Here is a 24,346-nt window from a genome sequence, read left to right on the forward strand (position 1 = left end):
ATCCACATCCCTCCAGTCACGCACAAACCCTGTACCATACCTTGCCACGCCAACATTTTCACTTGCCCCACGAGATGCATCCTCCTCCCCTAAGTAATCATCCCCATCTTCCTCCTCCTCCTCCTCTTCTTCCTCCACCTCGTCCAGGAGAGGTCCCTGAGCAGACAATGGCTGAATGTCATCAAGGATTCCCTCCTCATCAACATTGGCTGCAGACGCCTGCTCCTTAAGGTGCGTCAAAGTTTGCATGAGCAGACGCATAAGTGGGATGCTCATGCTTAGGATGGCATCGTCTGCGCTTACCAGCCGTGTGCATTCCTCAAAACACTGAAGGACTTTACAGAGGTCTTTCAGCTTCGACCACTGCACACCTGTCAACTCCATGTCTGCTCTCAAAGTGCCTGGCCGTGTATCCTCCCACAAATGCATTATGGCCTGCCTCTGCTCGCACAGCCGCTCCACCATGTGCAGGGTGGAGTTCCACCTTGTTGCAATGTCGATAATGAGGCGGTGGTTGGGAAGGTGGAGCAATCGCTGCAGCTTCTGCATACGAACGGAGTGTACAGGCGACCGGCAGATGTGCGCGCACAGTCTTCGCACCTTCTGGAGCAGGGCTGTTAACTCTGGATAATTTTTGAGGAAGCACTGCACCACCAGGTTCAAGGTGTGAGCCAAGCAAGGTATGTGGCTGAGTTTTGAAAGGGCTATGGCTGCCACAAAATTACGGCCGTTATCACTAACTACCTTGCCTGCCTCAAGATGTACACTGCCCAGCCATGACTCAGTTTGTCGCTTCAAGTACTCGGCCAGCACCTCGGCGGTGTGTCTGTTGCCCAAACACATCATCTGCAACACAGCCTGCTGACGCTTTCCACTAGCTGCTCGATAGGGGGACACATCGTGTGCAACAGTGGCAGCTGCAGATGGAGTGCTCGTACGACTGCGCTCTGTGGACGAGCTTTCGCTTCTGGAGGAGGAGGAGGAGGAGGGTCGAACGCATACAGCCAACTGTTTCCTATACCGTGGGCTAGGCAGCACTGTCCCACCACCGCTGTCCCCTGTGGACCCTGCATCCACCACATTAACCCAGTGCGCAGTGATGGACACGTAACGGCCCTGGCCATGCCGACTGGACCATGCATCAGTTGTGAGGTGCACCTTTCCGCTCACTGACTGCTTGAGTGCATGGACAATGCGGTCTTTCACATGATGGTGGAGGGCTGGGATGGCTTTGCGAGAGAAGAAGTGGCGACTGGGTAGGTCATAGCGTGGTACTGCATAGGCCATGAGTTCGCGGAAAGCTGTGCTTTCCACCAACCGAAAGGGCATCATCTCAAACGAGATTAGTTTGGCAATGTGGGCGTTCAAACCCAGTGTACGCGGATGAGAGACTGAGTACTTTCTTGACCTACTCATAGTGTCTGGGAGGGTGAGCTGGACTTGAGAGCTGCATATGGTGGAAGTAGCGGTGGACAGGGCGGACTGAGAGAGGGTTGATGATGGTGATGGAGTTGGTGTTCTTTCTGATGGCCTAGAATCAGTCTTTCGTTGATATAACAGTGGGATTCCCTGACTGCTGTGGCCTTGCAACGACACCTCAACATTTGCTGCTGTGCTAACCGGTGGGCTTACAGTGGGGGAAACAATGTAGCGTTGCTGACTACCTTCGTTGTGATCAGTTGCACATGTGGCACTTGAGGTTTGGTGTTGTGTCCACGCTTGCAAGTGCATGCTGGTTAAATGTCTAAGCATGCAACTGGTATTCAAATTTTTCAGATTTTTCCCTCGGCTAAAGGTCTTTGCGCACTTCTTACAGATAACCTTGGCCTGATCATGAGGATTTTGTTCAAAAAAGTGCCACACTGCACTCTTCCTACTTTGGCAGACATTTTGCGGCCTAGCACGCTGTGATCTTTTGACCCTCTGGACAAGCTGTCCAGCAACTCTTTTGATGTTTGGAACCTGTCTTTGGAGTGCTCCGGGCCTGCCAGATAATAGCTGTTGCGATGTAGATGTCTGCTGTGGATGCTCCTCATCTGAGCTATTGGAAGCAGCACCCTCTTCCCCCAATGGATGCCAATCTGGGTCAACAACTGGGTCATCCATCACCTCCTCTTCTATGTCATGTGCACCTTCCTCTGTGTCACCGTGTATGGTGGTATAGTGTGCGGGAAGGGGCACCTGAGTCTCATCATGGTCAGAATCTGGCTCTGTACACTGCGAGGACAATGTAGTGCTCTGAGTGAATGTACCAGCAGAATCATCCATCAGCGGCTGTGCATCAGTGCACTCCATGTCAGATTCATCTTGGCCTGGGTAATTCACCATTTCACTTGATAATCCAGGCATGGTATGTGAAAACAGCTCCATGGAGTAATCAGAAGTATGGCCTGCGTCATCCTTCAATCTTGGTTGGGGTGAAGGACACAAGGAAAGGTGTGGTTCATGAACATGAGCCTCCAATGACGACTCAGTGCTTTTACTTTTTACAACTGAAGAAGAGGAGGCGATAGAGCTGGAGGCTGAGTCAGCAATGTAAGACAAAACTTTTTCCTGATGCTCTGGCTTTAAAAGCGGTTTGCCAACTCCTAGAAAACTAAGCGTTCGAGGCCTTATGTAGCCAGACGATGACGCAGGCTCAACACCTCCTGCATTCGGTCCTATTTTGCTCTTGCCACTACCATCAGATCCACCACCAACACCATCATTACCAGCTGCCAACCCCCGCCCAATTCCACGGCCTCTTCCACCAGCCTTCCTCATTTTTGGTAGAAATGTAGACAAAATCCAACAAACTATATAGTAATGTAAAACAAGGTACAAGGTGTCTATAGGACAGGGGAGATTTTGAATTTCTGCACACACTTGTGGACACTGGACACTTTTGGATTGTGTGAGGCCCACTGATATCTGAGCGCTATGTGACAGGCTCGATGGCACAGCTGTGACCAAAGTGACTAGAGGATAAGGGAGATTTTGAATCTCTGCACACACTTTTGGACACTGGACACTTTTGGATTGTGTGAGGCCCAATGAATATCTGAGCGCTATGTGACAGGCTCGATGGCACAGCTGTGACCAAAGTGACTAGAGGATAAGGGAGATTTTGAATCTCTGCATACACTTTTGGACACTGGACACTTTTGGATTGTGTGAGGCCCAATGAATATCTGAGCGCTATGTGACAGGCTCGATGGCACAGCTGTGACCAAAGTGACTAGAGGATAAGGGAGATTTTGAATCTCTGCACACACTTTTGGACACTGGACACTTTTGGATTGTGTGAGGCCCAATGAATATGTGAGCGCTATGTGACAGGCTCGATGGCACAGCTGTGACAAAAGTGACTAGAGGATAAGGGAGATTTTGAATCTCTGCACACACTTTTGGACACTGGACACTTTTGGATTGTGTGAGGCCCAATGAATATCTGAGCGCTATGTGATAGGCTCGATGGCACAGCTGTGACCAAAGTGACTAGAGGATAAGGGAGATTTTGAATCTCTGCACACACTTTTGGACACTGGACACTTTTGGATTGTGTGAGGCCCAATGAATATCTGAGCGCTATGTGACAGGCTCGATGGCACAGCTGTGACAAAAGTGACTAGAGGATAAGGGAGATTTTGAATCTCTGCACACACTTTTGGACACTGGACACTTTTGGATTGTGTGAGGCCCAATGAATATCTGAGCGCTATGTGACAGGTTCGATGGCACAGCTGTGACAAAAGTGACTAGAGGATAAGGGAGATTTTGAATCTCTGCACACACTTTTGGACACTGGACACTTTTGGATTGTGTGAGGCCCAATGAATATCTGAGCGCTATGTGACAGGCTCGATGGCACAGCTGTGACAAAAGTGACTAGAGGATAAGGGAGATTTTGAATCTCTGCACACACTTTTGGACACTGGACACTTTTGGATTGTGTGAGGCCCAATGAATATCTGAGCGCTATGTGACAGGCTCGATGGCACAGCTGTGACAAAAGTGACTAGAGGATAAGGGAGATTTTGAATCTCTGCACACACTTTTGGACACTGGACACTTTTGGATTGTGTGAGGCCCAATGAATATCTGAGCGCTATGTGACAGGCTCGATGGCACAGCTGTGACAAAAGTGACTAGAGGATAAGGGAGATTTTGAATCTCTGCACACACTTTTGGACACTGGACACTTTTGGATTGTGAGAGGCCCAATGAATATCTGAGCGCTATGTGACAGGCTCGATGGCACAGCTGTGACAAAAGTGACTAGAGGATAAGGGAGATTTTGAATCTCTGCACACACTTTTGGACACTGGACACTTTTGGATTGTGTGAGGCCCAATGAATATCTGAGCGCTATGTGACAGGCTCGATGGCACAGCTGTGACAAAAGTGACTAGAGGATAAGGGAGATTTTGAATCTCTGCACACACTTTTGGACACTGGGCACTTTTGGATTGTGTGAGGCCCAATGAATATCTGAGCGCTATGTGACAGGCTCGATGGCACAGCTGTGACAAAAGTGACTAGAGGATAAGGGAGATTGGATTGCTTTTAAAAAAGCAGTTTGCAGAGCAGTGGGTAAACAGCAATGCCAGCCTGTCAGGAAGCCTTAAAAGGCAGCCCAACAACCAACACCACTGATACACCACAATATAGCCTCCCCTTGCACTGCACACACAGTGACTGGTGTGTTGTGCAGGCCAAATTGCTAGCAGCAGAAGCAGTTTTTTTTTCTTCTCAGCAGGACAAAAAAAAAAAATTGGGATTGCTTTTAAAAAAGCAGTTTGCGGAGCAGTGGGTAAACAGCAATGCAGGAATGTCAGGAAGCCTTAGAAGGCAGCCCAACAACCAACACCACTGATACACCACTATATAGCCTCCCCTTGCACTGCACACACAGTGACTGGTGTGTTGTGTAGGCCAAATCGCTAGCAGCAGAAGCAGTTTTTTTGTCTTCTTCCCTGCCTAACGCTCTCCCTACAGAATCAGCAGCAACCTCTCCCTATACTGAGATCGGCAGAAGTAAGATGGCGGTCGGCGTGCACGCCCTTTTATACCCCCTGTGACGCCCACCAAAGCAAGCCAATCACTTGCATGCCCTTCTGAAAGATGGTGGTGACCCCTGCCTATGTCATCACGTTGCCCACAGTGTCCGTGGATCCTGATTGGCTGAAAAAGAGCGCAAAACAAACTTTTGAAACGCGACTTTGGCGCGTAAGTCGCCGACCTCGTGGCCGACCTCATCCTAGGGTCGGGTTTCGTTTCATGAAACCCGACTTTGCCAAAAGTCGGCGACTTTTGAAATTTTTCGACCCGTTTCGCTCAACTCTATCAGTATCCGTTACCCCTGATTTCTGATCTATTCTCCAGAGTTAAAGGTGCTTGCTGGTTTACCAAGCTTGACCTCAGGGGGGCGTATAATCTTATTCGCATTAAGCATGGGAATGAATGGAAGACGGCGTTTAATACTCCGGAGGGACATTTTGAGTACCTGGTGATGCCTTTTGGGCTCACTAATGCACCTTCTGTCTTCCAGTGCTTCATGAACGATATATTCCGAGACTTTGTGGATACATTTTTGATTATCTATCTGGATGATATTTTGATCTTCTCCAAGAATTGGGACTCTCATGTGGAACATGTTCGGACTGTGTTCCGGATTTTGAGGGAGAATTCCCTGTATGTCAAGGGTTCGAAATGCATTTTTGGGGTACAGAGGATTTCATTTTTGGGATTTATTTTGTCTCCGTCAACTATTGAAATGGACCCGGCCAAGGTACAGGCCATTTATGATTGGGTTCAGCCCACCTCTTTGAAGGCCCTCCAGAAGTTTTTGGGTTTTGCTAATTTTTATCGGAAATTTATAGCTAATTTTTCTGGTATTGCCAAGCCATTGACTGATTTGACTAGGAAGGGTGCTGATGTGCTGAATTGGTCTCCGGAGGCTGTTTCATCCTTTCAGGAGCTGAAGCGAAGATTCACTTCTGCTCCGGTTTTGCGGCAACCTGATGTCTCACTCCCGTTTCAGGTGGAGGTGGACGCTTCTGAGATTGGTGCAGGAGCGGTGTTGTCCCAAAAAGATCCTGTGACATCTAAAATGAATCCTTGTGCTTTCTTTTCCCGAAAGTTCTCCCCATCCGAACGTAACTATGATGTGGGGAATCAGGAACTGTTGGCCATGAAATGGGCATTTGAGGAGTGGAGACATTGGTTGGAGGGAGCCAAACACCAAGTCGTGGTCCTTACTGACCACAAGAATTTGATTTACCTGGAGTCGGCCAAGCGCTTGAATCCTAGAAAGGCTAGGTGGGCCTTGTTTTTCACACGTTTTGATTTTGTGGTCTCTTTTCTTCCGGGCACTAAGAATGTCAAGGCAGACGCCCTCTCTAGGAGTTTCCTTGCCGATTCTCCTGTTGTGACTAAGCCTGCTACCATCTTAGGTGAGGGGGTAGTTCTTTCTGCCATCCCGCCAGATTTGAGATGTGCTCTGGAAGAGTTTCAGGAGGACAAACCTGAGCGTTGTCCCAGTGGAAAGTTGTATGTTCCTGACCAGTGGAGGAAGAGAGTGATGTCTGAAGTTCATTGCTCTGCATTGGCTGGTCATCCAGGTATTTTTGGTACTAGAGATCTGGTGAGTTGGTCTTTTTGGTGGCCCGCCTTGTCTCATGATGTCAGGAATTTTGTGCAGTCTAAACCTTGCTCTCGCTCTAGTGGCTTGTTGATGCCTTTGCCGGTGCCCAGGAGGCCATGGACCCATATTTCAATGGATTTTATCTCTGATATGCCTGTCTCTCAGAGAATGACTGTTATTTGGGTGATTTGTGATAGATTCTCTAAGATGGTCCATCTTGTACCACTCCTTAAGTTGCCATCTTCCTCTGAGTTGGTGCCCTTGTTTTTGCAACAGGTGGTTCGCTTGCACGGGATTCCTGAGAACATTGTATCTGACAGAGGAGTTCAGTTTGTGTCTAGATTTTGGAGGACTTTCTGTTCCAAGCTGGGAATTCAGTTGTCCTTCTCCTCTGCGTTTCACCCTCAGACCAATGGGCAGACGGAGAGAACAAACCAGACTTTGGAGTCGTATTTGAGATGTTTTATTTCTGCCGATCAGGATGATTGGGTTTCATTTTTGCCCTTGGCCGAATTTGCTTTAAATAATAGAGTTAGTTCTGCCACTTTGATATCACCTTTTTTTTGTAACTTTGGGTTTCACCTTCATTTTCTTCAGGGCAGGTGGAGCCTTCTGCGTGCCCAGGTGTTGACACTGTGGTGGAGAGAATGCACCAGATCTGGGACCAAGTAGTGGATAAGTTGTCTCTCTCCCAGGAAAAGGCCCAGCGGTTTTCCAACCTGCGTAGGATCGTTGGTCCCCAGTTTAAGGTGGGTGATATGGTTTGGTTGTCATCAAAAAATATCGCTATGAAGGTGGCTTCTCCTAAGTTTAAGCCTAGATTTATTGGAGATTTTGGAGATTATTAATCCGGTCTCCTTTCGGTTGGCTCTTCCTGTCACATTTAAAATTCATAATGTGTTTCATAAGTCCTTGTTGAAGAGGTTTGTTGAACCAGTAGTTCCTGTGGTGGCACCTCCTGACCCTGTATTGGTTGAAGGTAACATAGAATATGAGGTAGAGAAGATACTGGATTCCCGTCTGGCTAGACGGAGACTCCAGTATTTGGTTAAGTGGAAGGGTTATGGTCAGGAGGATAATTCCTGGGTCTCTGCCTCTGATATTCATGCCGAAAGATTGGTGCGTGCCTATCATCGGGCTCACCCAGATCGCCCTGGTGGCATGGATGAGGGTTCGGTGACCCCTCCTCAAGGGGGAGGTACTGTTGTGAGTTCATTTTTCCCTTCACCGTTGAGGTCTGATGAACTCCCTCCTCTGGTGAAGGAAGGTAGTGAGATTGATTACCAAACACCTGGGCAGCTAGATGATGACTGGGTGGCTGGAATTGAGGACTGGATATAAGGCAGCCGACGCCCTTCTGCCTTGCTGGTGATCCTGCTGGATTCTTGGAGACCAGTCTGATTCCTGCATCTCAAAGCTAAGTTTTTCTGGTCTGCTTTGTACACTTCAGTTTTGTTTTTGTTTTGCCTTGTTTTTTTGGGAGTTCTGCCATCCCCGGCCGGGGGTGAGCTGAATTCCATTTTTGTCTCTGATCTGTTGATCTTTTGCTCTGTCTTCAGTATATACCTGAGTGCTGATATAGTCTTTTGAAGCCTAGCGACTTCAGGGCCTCTTTTTCCTATCAGTCGGTTGGCACATTTTGGATAGGGTTTTTGCGGATGGCAGACAGCGGCTTTCCTATCCTGTCCTATTTTGTTAGCTTGGGCCCCATCATTTGCTCAACCTATCTTTCTATCTGTGTTAGTGTTTTCATCTTGCTTCACCGTCATTATATGTTGGGGGCTGCCTATTGTTTTGGGGTCTGCTCTGGGGCAGTTTAGTTTTTCCCCTTTCTGTCTTTAGGCTATGTAGTTCTCTGGCTGTGATCGAGGGGTCTAGGGCACCGTAGGAACCCCCCACGGCTACTGCTAGTTGTTGTGGATAGGTTCAGGGGTCTGCAATCCGATAGCTGCCAACCTCTCTGGTTTTTCTGGACTTAGCTAGTATTTTGTTTTTTCCTCCTTCGGTGACTCATCATAACAAGATGCGGTTGGGAGACGGGAGGACGCGTCTCTGGACCAGTATGTATAATTATAATGTTTATTATTAATTGTATGCTTTGTTTTACAGCCCCCTGCCCCGTCCCATATCTGTAAAGTCCAAGCTCGGGGTTCGGACGCAAGTTCGAGTCATCTCCGGCCCTGAGATCAAACTTTACAAAAAAACTCGGGTGAACCCACCGATATCGGTCATCGGGGGATACGCCCATCACTACTGGTCACAATTAGAAAGTAAATGGATCCGGCAATTAAATCCCTTACATCCTAATGGTGTAGATGACGTTCTCAGCTTCTCCCCTTTCCTATAGGGGGTTTGGTGGAATTCGTTCTCTACACTCTTTATTACAAAAAACAGGTTTCTCTGACTCAATGTGTCTTATTTGTTTCTTATCTCCCCATAATACACCGGTCACAAGATCGCCGATCTGCACTTTACTCTCCGATGGTGACGATCCTCTAGACATCCGGACAGTCAGGAGCATTGGACCCCATCTGTGTCTCCCCACTATTCTAACAATGGACGCTCTCTCCGCGATCATTTCCTCCTCTATACGGTTATTACGGGGAATGACGCTGTGATGACTTCTCTTCTGGGAGAGACACAGATCACAGGTGACTAATATTGCAGTGTGAATAGAAACTTATATTTTCCGGTATTTTTCTGCCCTTACATTGTGGGTTATGAGGTGTTTGGGGCTTGTTTTTTGTTCCGCCCTTTTCCCTTTGTTTTTATCTTTCCAGTTGGTAATTGGGATTCTAATATAAGCCCATATATCCCGGGAAGTGTCAGGTGCTGGGATCTCATTATATTATTAATAACAATTTCATTCCCGATTATTCCCGTCATTTATTGCTCGTTACATTCTCTCTATATAATAACAGATTCCTCTTTGTTACACGTCCTAATACTGATCATTTATATCTCTATATTGTAGAGGAAACATTTCTAGGAGTGTATACACTTCACCACAAACACTTCCCATAGATTTTATTATCATCACTGTTATTAAGCTGCTTTTCTCTTTATATCTTTACCATATCACTGTTTATTCTCCTTTCTTACCCGTTGCACAGTTGCACTCTCACTGGTCACTCGGTGGGGTCACATTTGGCTCTTTTCACCTGCATTGTTTTGTTTCCGGACCCCCCTCACTATCACTTCATCTGACTGATCGCTACCAGATGGCTCTATGCAGCATTATCCATCTTGGTCTAACCAACAGGTTTTCATCCTGATCCTCCTGCTTCACTGGGGAAGATGTGACCGGGGAACAGCCCCAATTCCTTTAGGAACACCCCCACTTTACCCCAGAGTTACCCCCCTTGCCTGGATTAGTGCAGGACCTTGGTGTGTTGGAAACACTTATCCGTACCCTCTGAGGAAGCTGACGTGGCGAAACACCAGTAAGAGGGAACAGTGGTGAATCTGCCATCTTTCTCTGTACACTCCCGGCATGTCGTCTGTAGGATCTGTAATCTCCATCTCTTGTTAGGATGGTTCCTCCTTTACACTATATGGGCTGTGCTGTATTCCTGGGATATCCCATATAGCACTGGCTGCACTTTATATCTCCTATTTGTATTCCAGGGATGTAATGCGCTGTTAGCTCTTTATTTTCTTACTATTTATACCCTTTGCTCTGTGTCCTCTCATTATATAAGCTATTCATCTATAAGTGCACAGGATCTATTCCCCTCATACACTGATATCCAGTGATAGATCTACAATCCGGTTACATATATCTATGTATGGATTTATCTTACACTCAATAAATACGGAGCACTTATCTCATCTCCACCTTGATAGTGACACTCTCTTAGGATACATGTTACTCTATGATGGCACTTCTGCACATAGCCACTAGATGGCGCTACATTTGACATTTGCCTGAATTTTTATATCTATACATGGTTTACACAAATTATATTTTCTTGTGGTAACTCTATACTATTTACCATTAGAAGCTGTGTATTTTTGTAATTATTTGTATGTATACATAGAATCATAGAATCATAGAATCGTAGAGTTGGAAGGGACCTCCTGGGCCATCTGGTCCAACCCCCTGCTCAAAGCAGGATTCGCTAAATCATCCCAGTCAGATGTCTGTCCAGCCTCTGTTTGAAGACTTCCATTGAAGGAGAACTCACCACTTCTCGTGGCAGCCTGATTGATTACCACTTCTGTCTCTGTAAAAACAATCCCCTTTAACTCCTTTCCGACATCAGGTGTAAATGTACTTCCTCTCTTTGATCTGGGCTCCGGCGGTGAGCCCACATCTTTTCTGGCACATGTCAGCTGTTTTGAACAGCTGCCATTTGCCCCTAACAGCCTCTGACAGCGACATTTAATGCGCACTTCCAGCAAGCGCATCAAAAATCCTACCCATCGGTGACCCCACCACAAGATCATGGGTCACCGATGGGTTGGCATGATAACCAGAGATCTCCAGCAGACCTCTATGCTTGTCACTGCTGGAATGCTATGAGCGCCGCCCGCTACACAAAACCACATGAACTAGGGATCGTCCTGCCGAACTCCCGCTCTCCTTTTAACATGGGCAAAACGCTACTCAGACAACACAGGGTGAGGGTAACACAGTGTGGGCAATGCTTTATTCTACCACAGAACAGGCAGATAACACATAGAACAGTCCCAGCACAGGACCCAAGATGGGGCACATTACAGAGTCTCACCCTCCACTGACCCACTGGGATAATAGCTGCTGTGACTTCAGATCTTCCAGGGTCACTACCCAGCTGTGGCACACACACACAGAGAGGAGGTAGCGACAAACATAGGAAGATGTGTCAGCGCCGGGATTTTTTCTTATGGTCACCAACCTCGGGTAAAGCTCATTTAGAGCTTCTCTTACCTAGGATCCTAGAAGTGGAAGAATAAAGAGAGAGACACAGGTGGCTTGTCTTTCAAGTTAATCTCCTTTATTGGGAGGGTCAGGGTAGATCTTTTATAGTGAATCAGAAAGAGGAAATGAACAAATATGGATACTTCCGTAATGTTGTGTAACAACTTCGAAATGGTGGATAGTTGGCAAAAACAATAGTTATATAACAGATATGACAAAATGATATATTATGTGTCTAATTGGGGATGACGGGAGTATGGCACTTCCTTGATATCAATTTAACAATTCGTGGAACTGCATCCGGTAATACTAATAGGCCAGAATACTTAGCCTTGACATTTTAGACATTATTCTGAGAAAAGAGAGAATTTTTGAAACTGACCACTTGGCAGAATCTCCTAACCACGTAGACAGATGATAACAATTAAAATTGTGTCATGAGTTGCAAGTTATTTTTCAGTTATTTTTCTGGACTTTAGAAACTAAGATTAACCATTTCTTTGACAATGACAGTCCATACAAGGCCAGTTGCTCCAAAGATCACAATCTGGCTTCTCCAAACGTATCCATGATTCAGTGATGGTCAGTGGAGCAGATCTGTATTCTTCCAACCGAGGCTGAAACCCCCTAGGTTGTTTTCTATAGAATGATAGATCTGTGTCCCTTGTGATGATGTTGTGGCTGCTGTCCTGTCTCTTGTCCTTTGGATGTATAGATGTCTTGGCAGAATCTCTCTGGCTGTTTCTCTCTCTCAGTCTCTTTATACCGAGGCATGTAACCCATTTTTACACCCAAGTACACTTAACTGTATTTCATTCAGTATTTACATAAAGGGTAAGAATGGAGATGAGATTATTATAGCATTACTTGATTATTTAAACTATTTGCATAGTTTTTCCCTCTCTGCTTTAGAAGTCAACAAACTGGCTCCATAACACAATGCATAATTAGCATATCAGCAATCAATCATCACTAGGGATCAAGGATAAGCGCACAATAAAAGTCAATATTACCGACTTACACCAACAAGTCTGTTTTCTTGACCCACTAGAAATCAACACTTAAATTTAAAGCCAACATACAGATAACATTCTATTATTCTTCATTTGCGAAAAAATAGCTGTCTGGTTATTTAAGATACAATGCTGTATGTCTTCACAATGCCAAAAGTAAAAAAAGAAATGTTTTTAAAAATATAAAAAACAATATAAAAGTTCAGATCACCCCCCTTTCGCTCCTTTTCAAAATAAAACAATAAAAAAATCAAACATACACATATTTGTTATAGCCGCGTTCAGAATCGCCCAATCTATCAATATAAAAAAAGAATTAACCAGATCGCTAAATGGGTAACGAGAAAATGGTCAAAACACAAGAATCACTTTTTTTTGGTTGCTGCAACATTGCATTAAAATGCAATAAAGGATGACCAAAAGATCGTATCTGCACCAAAATGGTCTCCATTAACCCCTTCACCCCCAAGGGTGGTTTGCACGTTCATGACCGGGCTAATTTTTACAATTCTGACCACTGTACCTTTATGAGGTCATAACTCTGGAACACTTCCATGGATCCCGGTGATTCTGACATTGTTTTCTCGTGACATATTGTATTTCATGTTAGTGGTAAAATTTCATTCAAATAACTTGCGTTTATTTGTGAGAAAAACGGAAATTTGGCGAAAATTTTGAAAATTTCACAATTTTCCAACTTTGAATTTTTATGCCCTTAAATCACAGAGATACGGCACACAAAAAACTTGATAACTAACATATCCCACATGTTTACTTTACATCAGCACAATTTTGGAACCAAAATTTTTTTTTGTTAGGAAGTTATAAGGGTTAAAAGTTGACCAGCGATTTCTCATTTTTACAACACCATTTTATTTTTACGGACCACATCACATTTGAAGCCACTTTGAGGGGTCTATATGATAGAAAATACCCAAAAGTGACACCATTCTAAAAACTGCACCCCTTAAGGTGCTCAAAACCACATTCAAGAAGTTTATTAACCCTTTAGGTGCGTCACAGGAATTTTTTTGAATATTTAAAAAAAAATGAACATCTAACTTTTTTTCATAAAAAAAATACTTCAGGTTCAATTTTTTTTTATTTTACCAAGGGTAACAGGAGAAATTGAACTGCAAAAGTTATTGTGCAATTTGTCCTGAGTACGCAGATACCTGATATGTGGGGGAGAACGACTGTTTCGGCGCATGGCAGAGCTCAGAATGGAAGGAGCGCCGTTTGACTTTTTCAATGCAAAATTGGCTGGAATTCAGATTGGACACCATGTCACGTTTGGAGAGTCCCTGATGTACCTAAACAGTGGAAACCCCCTACAAGTGACCCCATTTTGGAAACTAGACCCCCCAAGGAACTTATCTAGATATGTGGTGAGAACGTTGAACCCACAAGGGCTTTACAGAAGTTTATAACGTACAGCGGTACAATTAAAAAATCATATTTTTTCAACAAAAATGATCTTTTCACCCCAATTTTTATTTTCCCAAGGGTAACAGGACCCTAAAAGTTATTGTTCAATTTGTCCTGAGTACGCTGATACCCCACATGTGGGGGTAAACCACTATTTGGGCGCATGGCAGAGCTCGGAAGGGAAGCAGCGCCATTTGACGTTTTTGGCTGGAATAGAGATCGGACACGATGTCGCGTTTGGAAAACCCCTGATGTACCAAAACAGTGGAAACCCCCCACAAATGACACCATTTTGGAAACCAGACCCCCTAAGGAACTTATCTAGATGTGTGGTGAGAACTTTGAACCCCCATGGGCTTCACAGAAGTTTATAACATAAAGCCATACAATTAAAAAATCATATTTTTTCCACAAAAATGATCTTTTCACCCTCAATTCTTATTTTTCCAAGGGTAACAGGACCCTAAAAGTTATTGTGCAATTTGTCCTGAGTACGCTGATACCCCACATGTGGGGGTAAACCACTATTTGGGCGCATGGCAGAGCTCGGAAGGGAAGCAGCGCCATTTGACGTTTTTGGCTGGAATTGAGATCGGACACGATGTCGCGTTTGGAAAACCCCTGATGTACCAAAACAGTGGAAACCCCCCACAAATGACACCATTTTGGAAACTAGACCCCCTAAGGAACTTATCTAGATGTGTGGTGAGCACTTTGACCCCCCCAGTGCTTCACAGAAGTTTACAACACCCGGGCGTGAAAATAAAAAATTCGTATTTTTTCCACAAACATGATCTTTTAGTCACCATTTTTTATTTTCCCAAGGGTACCAGGAGAAATTGGACCCCAAAAGTTGTTGTCCAATTTGTCCTGAGTATGCTGATACCCCATATGTGGGAGAAAACTACTGTATGGGCACACGTCGGGGCTCGGAAGGGAAGTAGTGACGTTTTGGAATGCAGACTTTGATGGAATGGTCTGCGGGTGTCATGTTGCCTTTGGAGAGCCCCTAATGTACCTAAACAGTGGAAACCCCCCACAAATGACACCATTTTGTATACTAGACCCCCCAAGGAACTTATCTAGATGTGTGGTGAGCACTTTGAACCCCCCAGTGCTTCACAGAAGTTTACAACGCCCGGGCGTGAAAATAAAAAATTCGTATTTTTTCCACAAACATGATCTTTTAGTCACCATTTTTTTTATTTGCCCAAGGGTACCAGGAGAAATTGGACCCCAAAATTTGTTGTCCAATTTGTCCTGAGTATGCTGATACCCCATATGTGGGAGAAAACTACTGTATGGGCACACGTCGGGGCTCGGAAGGGAAGTAGTGACGTTTTGGAATGCAGACTTAGATGGAATGGTCTGCGGGTGTCATGTTGCCTTTGGAGAGCCCCTAATGTACCTAAACAGTGGAAACCCCCCACAAATGACCCCATTTTGAAAACTAGACCCACTAAGGAACGTATCTAGATGTAAGGTGAGCACTTTGAACCCCCAAGGGCTTCACAGAAGTTTATAATGCCAGGGCATGAAAATAAAAAAATCGTATTTTTTCCACAAACATGATCAATTAGTCCCCAATTTTTTTTTTTCCCAAGGGTAACAGGAGAAATTGAACCCCAAAAGTTGTTGTCCAATTTGTCCTGAGTACGCTGACACCCCATATGTGGGATAAAACTACTATATGGACACACGTCAGGGCTCGGAAGGGAAGTAGTGACGTTTTGGAATGCAGACTTTGATGGAATGGTCTGCGGGTGTCATGTTGCCTTTGGAGAGCCCCTAATGTACCTAAACAGTGGAAACCCCCACAAGTGACCCCATTTTGGAAACGAGACCCCCTAAGGGACTTATCTAGATGTGTGGTGAGCGCTTTGAACCCCCAAGGGCTTCACAGAAGTTTATAATGCCCGGGCATGAAAATAAAAAAATCGTATTTTTTCCAGAAACATGATCAATTAGTCCCCAATTTTTTCATTTTCCCAAGGGTAACAGGAGAAATTGGACCCCAAAAGTTGTTGTTCAATTTGTCCTGAGTACGCTGACACCCCATATGTGGGAGAAAACTACTGTATGGACACACGTCGGGGCTCGGAAGGGAAGCAGTGACGTTTTGGAATGCAGACTTTGATGGAATGGTCTGCGGGTGTCATGTGCGCTTGGAGAGCCCCTGATGTACCTAAACTATTGAAACTCCCCACAAGTGACCCCATTTTGGACACTAGACCCCCCACGGAACTTATCTAGATGTGTGGTGAGCACTTTGAACCCCCAAGTGCTTCACAGAAGTTTATAACACTCGGACGTGAAAATAAAAAAATCATTTTTTTCCACAAAAATGATATTTTTGCCCCCAATTTTTTATTTTCCTAAGGGTAACAGGAGAAATTGGACCCCAAAAATTGTTTTGCAATTTGTCCTGAGTAGGCTGATACCCTACATGTGGGGGTAAAACACTGTTTGGGCGCATGGCAGAGCTTGGAAGGGAAGGAGCACCATTTGACTTTTTCAACTCAGAATTGGCTGGAATTGAGATCAGACGCCATGTTGCATTTGGAGAGCCCCTGATGTGCCCAAACAGTGGAAACCCCCAATTATAACTCCAACCCTAACCCCAACACGCCCCTAACCCTAACCCTAGCTCTAACCCTAGCCCTAACCCTAACCCTAGCCCTAACCCTACCCTAACCCTAGCCCTAACCCTACCCCAACACACCCCTAGCCCTAACCCTAGCCCTAACCCTAATGGAAAAATGGAAATAAATACATTTTTTTTATTTTATTATTTTTCCCTAACTAAGGGGGTGATAACGGGGGGTTTGATTTACTATTTATGGCGGTTTTTATGTTTGGCGGCTGTCGCACGCTAAAAGACGCTTTTTATTGTAAAAATAGTTTTTGCATCACCACATATTGAGAGCTATAATTTTTCCGTATTTTGACCCACCGAGTCATGTGAGGTCTTATTTTTTGCGGGACGAGTTGACGTTTTTATTGGTACCATTTTCGGGCACGTGAAATTTTTTGATCGCTTTTTATTCCGATTTTTGGGACGCAGAATGAACAAAAACCAGCGTTTCATGAATTTCTTTTGGGGGGGTGCGTTTACACCGTTCCGCGTGCGGTAAAATTGATAAAGCGGTTTTATTCTTCGGGTCAGTACGGTTACAGCGATACCTCATTTAGGTAGTTTTTTTATGTTTTTGTCGGTTTTATGCAATGAAAACTATTTTATATAAAAAATAATTATTTTTGCATCGCTTTAACTTTTTTATTTTTTCGCTGATGATGCTGTGTGGTGGCTCGTTTTTTGCGGGACAAGATGACGTTTTCAGCGGTACCATGGATATTTATATGCGTCTTTTTGATCGCGCGTTATTACACTTTTTGTTTGGCGGTATGATAATAAATCATTATTTTTTGCTTCGTTTTTTATTTTTATTTTTTAAGGGGTTCGCTAAAGGGGTTAACTAATGGGACAGTTTTATAGGGCGGGTCGTTACGGACGCGGCGATACCTAATATGTGTACTTTTATTGTTTTTTTTTTATTTCCAAAAAATGGATTTATTGGGGGAATATTTTTTTTTTTTTTCTAATTTATTTGGCGATTTTTTTTAAAATTATTTTTACACTTTTTTTTATTTTTTTTTTTACTTTATTAAATAGTCCCAGGTGGGACATCACTGTCCTGTGACAGATCGCTGATCTGTCACATCACAGATCACTGTGACAGATCAGCGATCTGACACAGGCAGTGCAGAAGGCTTCCTCATGCCTGCGCTTTGCAGGCACTGAGGAAGCCAGCTTCCGCAGGCCCCCGAAGGCCCCCGTCGCCATCTTGGATTCGGGGGCCTGGAGGAAGGGAGTCCCCCGCAGCAGCGCTGCACATTGCGCTGCCGTGGGGGGCTCAGGGAAGCACGGAGGGAGCCCCCTCCCTGCCGATGCTTCCCTTTAACCCCCAGTACACCGCGATCGTGTTTGATCGCTGTGTGCAAGGGGTTAACGTGTCGGGGGCGGTCCGTGACCGCCCGACACATTGTGCCGGGTGTCAGCTTTGATAATTAGCTGACACTTGGCCGCGATCAGCGGCGCTCACCACGTGCCCGGATACCGTGGACGGGATAGTACGTCGGATGGCAGAAAGGGGTTAATAACATCAGCTCGGTACACAAAAAAAAGCCTTCACCCAACCCGAGATCATGAAAAATGGAGACACAACGGGTATCGGAAAATGGTGCAATTCTTTTACACTTTACCTAATAAAGAGGAGTTATTTTTACTGATACAGCGGGTATGGAAAGTATTCAGACCCCTTTAAATTTTTCACTCTTTATTTCATTGCAACCGTTTGGTAAATTCAAATTCATACTATCTATTCTTGACACGGGACGGGCTTATAAACTTCCGAAGTATATAATTTGGTGTTTGGGATCTGCGAATATGTGGCTAGTTTTCTGTTTCGGATAACATGATACATGATTTTAGGTTTTTTTTTCTCATTTAGTCTCTCTTGAATATAGGTCAATATTAAATAGTCTCTTAATGAGTTGCCTTTGGTGAGGACGATGAAACCCCTAGAAATGAGAGTGAGTGTGTATATGTCACCTCACCCTATATACTGAGATGTGGGGTATATGTTTTTTCTATTAGTCACTTTCTGACTAACCTTCAGGGGGTGAATTATGGGTATAGTTTTACATTTGGAATTAATAAAGTTTAGTTTTATCCTTTTGTCAGCAAACATGTGGAATGACAAGAGATAACCCATTTAAGAAGATTCAATTTTGGTTAAAACTATTCCAACATTATAACATTATGAACATAAAAAAGGCTTCTCTCCTGTGTGGATTCTCTGGTGCTTAACACATTCTGATTTAGTGTTAAAACATTTCCCACATTCTGAACAGGAAAAAGGCTTCTCCCCTGTGTGAGTTCTTTGGTGGCTAACAAAACGTGATTTATGTGCAAAACATTTCCCACATTCTGAACATGAGAAAGGCTTCTCCCCTGTGTGAGTTCTCTTGTGGGTAAGAAAATGTGATTTCTGTCTAAAACATTTCCCACTGTCTACACATGAAAAAGGCTTCTCCCCTGTGTGGATTCTCTGGTGCTTAACAAAATCTGATTTAGTGTTAAAACATTTCCCACATTCTGAACAGGAAAAAGGCTTCTCCCCTGTGTGGATTCTCTGATGATTAACACAATCGGATTTAGTGCTAAAACATTTCCCACATTCTAAACAGGAAAAAGGCTTCTCCCCTGTGTGAGTTCTCTGGTGGATAACAAAATTTGATTTATGTTCAAAACATTTCCCACATTCTGAACAGGAAAAGGAAAAGGGCATCTCCCCTGTGTGAGTTCTCTGGTGGATAACAAAATGTATTTTCTGGTTAAAACATTTCCCACATTCTGAACAGGAAAAAGGCTTCTCCCCTGTGTGAGTTCTATGGTGAGTAACAAAATGTGATTTCTGTGCAAAATATTTCCCACATTCTGAACAGGAAAAAGGCTTCTCCCCTGTGTGAGTTCTCTGGTGGATAACAAAATGTGATTTCTGTGCAAAATATCTCCCACATTCTGAACAGGAAAAAGGCTTCTCCCCTGTGTGAATTCTCTGGTGAGTAACAAAATGTGATTTCCATGCAAAATATTTCCCACATTCTGAACATGAAAATGACTTCTTTGCTTTAGGAGCAGTTTGTTTTTTAATGCCTCTTTTGTGACTTTGATTTTCCTTGGTAGTCAGTAATGAATCAGAAGATGGGACCTGTTTCATAAGATCAGATGACAGATCTTTGCTGTGAATAGATGATATATCTGGAGAAACAGCAATCACTTCAGTTGTGTCTTGTAAGATCTCAAGATCATCAGATTTAAAAACTGAAGATGTCAGCTGTCCCTCTGATCTCCTGGTACAGTCATCTGCTAAGATAAAAAAACTTTTTTAAATAAAATATCCTTGAGTTTTATATTTTTGAACATTTCTACTTAGCTTGCCATTTTTATGGACAGTTTATGTAAAAATCTTTAATTATTTATCCAAGACAATGACAGTTCACAGTCTAATAGAAAACCTTGTTGGATGAGCCAGTAGTGTGCGGTGTTCAAGTGTTTGTTCATTCTGCCTCCCAAATATCAAATAAAAAGAAACCAATCAATGTTATGTAGGCGAAAATAATACCAATTCTCATCTCACAAAAAAAATTCCCCACTCAGGTCCATCATCTGTCAATGGAAAAACAGAGGTTCCCACACTATTAGTGGCTCAAAGGCTGCTGAAAAGCAACAAGGTTTCCATAAACCAATCCAGCAAAATCCGCTCTCACTTCGGAGTCTTGCAGTGTGCGCAAACTACATTTAGGATCCCTGTATTTAGCAATATTATAGTGAGAAGAACCCACTTAATTTGCGGTGTCTCCTGGAGCACAATCTGGGCACTATGTGCTGGGTAATAAAATGGCAAATGTGTAATTTTCACTCTCCAACATCCACTGTGTGTTAATTCCCAGAAAGTGGCTGTGGAGTCAAAATATTCACTCCTCCTAAGGATTATAACCCTCAGTGAATTAATTTATAAAATGGAATCACTTTATGGGGATTTCTACTATTCTGGTTTTCTGTCATTTAGTTATATTAGGGCTTCTGCATATGGTGTGTCCAATCTCATCTGGGATCTGTTCCTGCTGTCCAGCTGGAGTAATCTGCTCCCTACTTCAGCCAATTGGAAAGTACCACACCCTACTAAAGCGCAAAGCACATGGCCGGAATCTGCCAGATACAGCGCTGTTCTCCTCTGGTTCAGTCCTCTGTGCTCAGCTTGTGGCTTGTGTATTTGTTTCCTGCTGTGACCGTGGCCCGTTTACTGACTACTCTTGTGTCTACTGATTCTTTCCTTCTGGTTCTGACCCGGCTACCTGACTATTCTTCTTGCCATCTAACACCACAGAGTAGCAGGTAACACCATGGTCCAAGCCTAGGGGTCCCAGTGTAAGTCCAGATTCCATGTGAGGGTGTTATAGGGCGATGAGCAAGGCAATCCTTGGGAAAGCAAAGAAGATAGAGCCAAGCATGTTCATGGTGGACATCTTTTGAGCTGCCAGGTGACCACGAACAGTGCTCCCAATACATTGTGTCTGCAAACTATTCAGCTAGATCTGCATTCAAATAGCTAAATGGCGCTCCTTCCCTTCTGAACACCGCCAGACAGTAGTGTATATAGGGTACAGTGCGAAGCTGGAAAACAATTTCTAAGATCCATTTGTTTCCTATTATCCTTTGTGAAGAATTCAAAACTTACCACCACATAAAGTGACACACGTCAGATATTAATAATGGGGCCTGATTAGGAACTACTGAAATGATCAAACTCCACAGTCTCCATCAGTAATAAATGAGTAACTAGTGGTGAAACCTCTCTGGTGTAATTAGAGTATGAAGCCACATAAACCATATGAAGCGCATCAATCCCTCTAATCTTCAATAAGGTCGCATCGCTATTATGACATGATCTATAGTGTTGGGGAATGGTTTTCAGATCCCCAATATCGGACACTGTCTTGGCCGCGCCAATGTCCCGCACATGCTCGCGCACTCGAATCCTGAGTTCTCTTATTGTCAGACCCACATATATTTTGGGACAAGGGCACGTGGCATAGTAAATCACGTTTGAAGTTCCACAGGAAATTCTCTGTCTAATCTGGAGTTCCCTTGTCCCATCTGATGAGAAGAGAACTAGAGGGATTGATGCGCTTCATATGGGGATTAGGGGTGGTGACAGCAAACATTTTTTATCACAGACGGAACTCAGGTGGTTCATTCAACTGGACACCATGACCCCTAATGGACTCAATGAAGTTTTGAGCTTGGCCCCATTCCTATAGTCTTTGGGGATTTAACAATTATGCATCAATTGGTCCCGGATATTATTTTCTTTTTTGTTAATGGATTCCCAATGGGATGATTTGCATTATTCTCTTTATAGTATATTGCATATGGATATCTGGGTATATTTATAGGCATATAATATATAGGTAATGAGAATTCCTCCTGTCCTTTTTCCTCCACAGGTCTATATCACACTCCCTCCTTTTTTCTGGCAGTGTGTTGTTTTTATATTGTTTTTAATTTTTACTCTTTATTTTCACTAATCTTTTCTTGTATGTCAATAATTTATATTTAGTGACCTTGAGGACACCATATGTCTCCTTGGACCCTCACCCTGTACCATATCTATGTGAACCGCATCCAGCAGTCTCTACAGTTGTGGGAATCATGACCATATATTGTATTCTATGTATTTTATGTACTTAGTATGTGAGATTTTTTCACTGTTTATGTCATATACGATGTACATTTATATATATGTGATGACTTTTTTTACGGTCATGACCCGATTAGGATTATTGTGTGCATGGACCTTACGGTTCTTCCCATGTATGGGATATAATTATGAGCATATTATATCAAACATGTGAATCGGATCTAGTGGCCTTTATAGTTGTATATGTCATGACCATATATCCGTTTTATGCATTTGATGTATTTAATATATGAGACTCTTTATCGCCTGGGCTATATGTGATGCATATCCATGTATGTATGTGATGATTCTTTTGTATGGCCATGACCCCTTTAAAAATCATTCATCTTCCCGGTATGGATTTTTGGGATTTCCATTTACCCTATATATGGGATACAATTATGGGCGGCTGTGAGCATCTCTCTGCGGTGGTAATTGTGCTGCTGACAGATGGGCATCTTTATGTGTTGTACATGGGCGCCTTGGTCTTTTGACTTGTGTCCTGTGTTCAGCATGACGCCTGTTCTGTGCAGCGGTGCTTTCCGACCTCAGAGCGCATGCGCCGATGAGGCCACGATGATTGGTTGATCTCGGTCACGTGACTGTGGTCACAGGGTATATGAAGGTCCTGTGGAGATATGGTTACTATCTCCTTGATAAAGCGGCCTTTCTGCGCCACGAAACGTGCGTCAGGGGTCACTGCCAGACGCTTCCCCTCTTCCTCCTGCATCCTCTGGTAAGATTTTGATCTGACATTTATTTCTGTCTTTCACTGGTGGTCGCCCTTGTTTATGTCCAGATTCATTGCACCCTAAGGACATTATATGTCTCTCCTCCTTACTTTTTGAGCTTTGCTCAGGGGATTTACTTGAAGTAATCTGGGCCATATGGCCATTGATTTTTGTAGGGCGGTATTATATTTTGGGCTTCCACTTGGGCATGATGTCTAAAATACATATATGAGGACATTATTTCCATCTTGGATGGACGGGGGGATGGTCGGGTATGTGTTCATCTGCTTTATATTGGCACCTCATCATGATTTTGTGCACTTCTTTGTACGATAGTTAATAAAAATTATTAATATTTTTGCAGTCGTCGTTTTGCTCCCTTTTTTCTCCGGTGTTTCCATGTTTATAGGAGCTGATGTGGCTTGTGCCTAGGGTGAACAAATTGTTTTGGTATCATCCATAGGCATTTTAGCATTTTACATGGGAATCTTGTTATTAATCCCAGGGGGTAGGTGGATCCTCCAGGTTGTAAGTTCTATAGAAAAGGGCTTGCAATGCCCAAAGTCATTTGAACAGTTTTGGGTGGAGGAGAATGTTGTGGTCTAGAGGCAAAATGGTGATCATGGTAATGCGGCCGGACTACACCACCGATAAAGCAGCCACAGCTGGTGACTGAGAGGAATCTGTGACTTCTCTGCATTCAGTGGTCACTACTCACCTGGGTAGTCATATGTGGGAATCTCCTCTTTACACCACTCATCATCTCTCACATATGTCTCTGTAGTATTAATATGGGTCAGATCTTCACCCTGAAACAAATATTGTAAAAGTCAACGATAGATGGAGAAGTTCCATCTATGATCAGCTCTAATCCTGCCATCTCCACCGTTCTCATTACACAAGTATAAAACATATAATACTGGTGGATAAAACAAGACTGAGCACAAGACCTTCACAGCCGTCTACACATCATAGGGGAGATCTCCTGACACCTTCTCTCCATCTACCTGATGATCCTGAGGAGCACTGGGATCTTCTTGGTTACAGTCCTGTGGAAGAAGAGGACGGGGACATCTCTCTGGTGTTGTCCTCTTACTGGATAGATCTTGAGGAAACACATACAGGGACTGAATTCATTCTCTACATACAGATAATTATAGGCCGTGTGTATTTAGTCCTGTCTATTACCTGGTGATGTGAGGGGCTGGGGAACCTCCATTATGACGTCCTTGTACAGATCTCTGTGTCCTTCTAAATACTCCCACTCCTCCATGGAGAAATAGACAGCGACATCCTGACACCTTATAGGAACCTGACACATACAATGATACCGTCATCCC

General features: G+C 43.9%; 2 protein-coding genes across 2 annotated transcripts in view; one reads left to right on the top strand and one right to left on the bottom strand.

Annotated features, from left to right (window-relative positions):
• Positions 1-24,346, top strand: part of LOC141056823 (uncharacterized) — a 91,351-nt gene that overhangs the window by 25,221 nt on the left and 41,784 nt on the right. The gene's annotated exons all lie outside the window — the stretch shown is intronic.
• Positions 1-24,346, bottom strand: part of LOC141056798 (zinc finger protein 316-like) — a 58,168-nt gene that overhangs the window by 14,487 nt on the left and 19,335 nt on the right. Inside the window, exons 3-5 of the mRNA XM_073553283.1 lie at positions 24,195-24,318; positions 24,014-24,111; positions 23,725-23,815 (exon numbers count right to left, since the gene is read on the bottom strand). Coding sequence (XP_073409384.1) covers positions 23,725-23,815; positions 24,014-24,111; positions 24,195-24,318 — 313 coding nt within the window. The remainder of the gene's footprint in view (positions 1-23,724; positions 23,816-24,013; positions 24,112-24,194; positions 24,319-24,346) is intronic.

This window comes from Dendrobates tinctorius, unplaced genomic scaffold (assembly GCF_039654945.1).
Source record: "Dendrobates tinctorius isolate UK_male_01 unplaced genomic scaffold, ASM3965494v1 ptg000200l, whole genome shotgun sequence".
Classification (NCBI taxonomy): domain Eukaryota; kingdom Metazoa; phylum Chordata; class Amphibia; order Anura; family Dendrobatidae; genus Dendrobates; species Dendrobates tinctorius.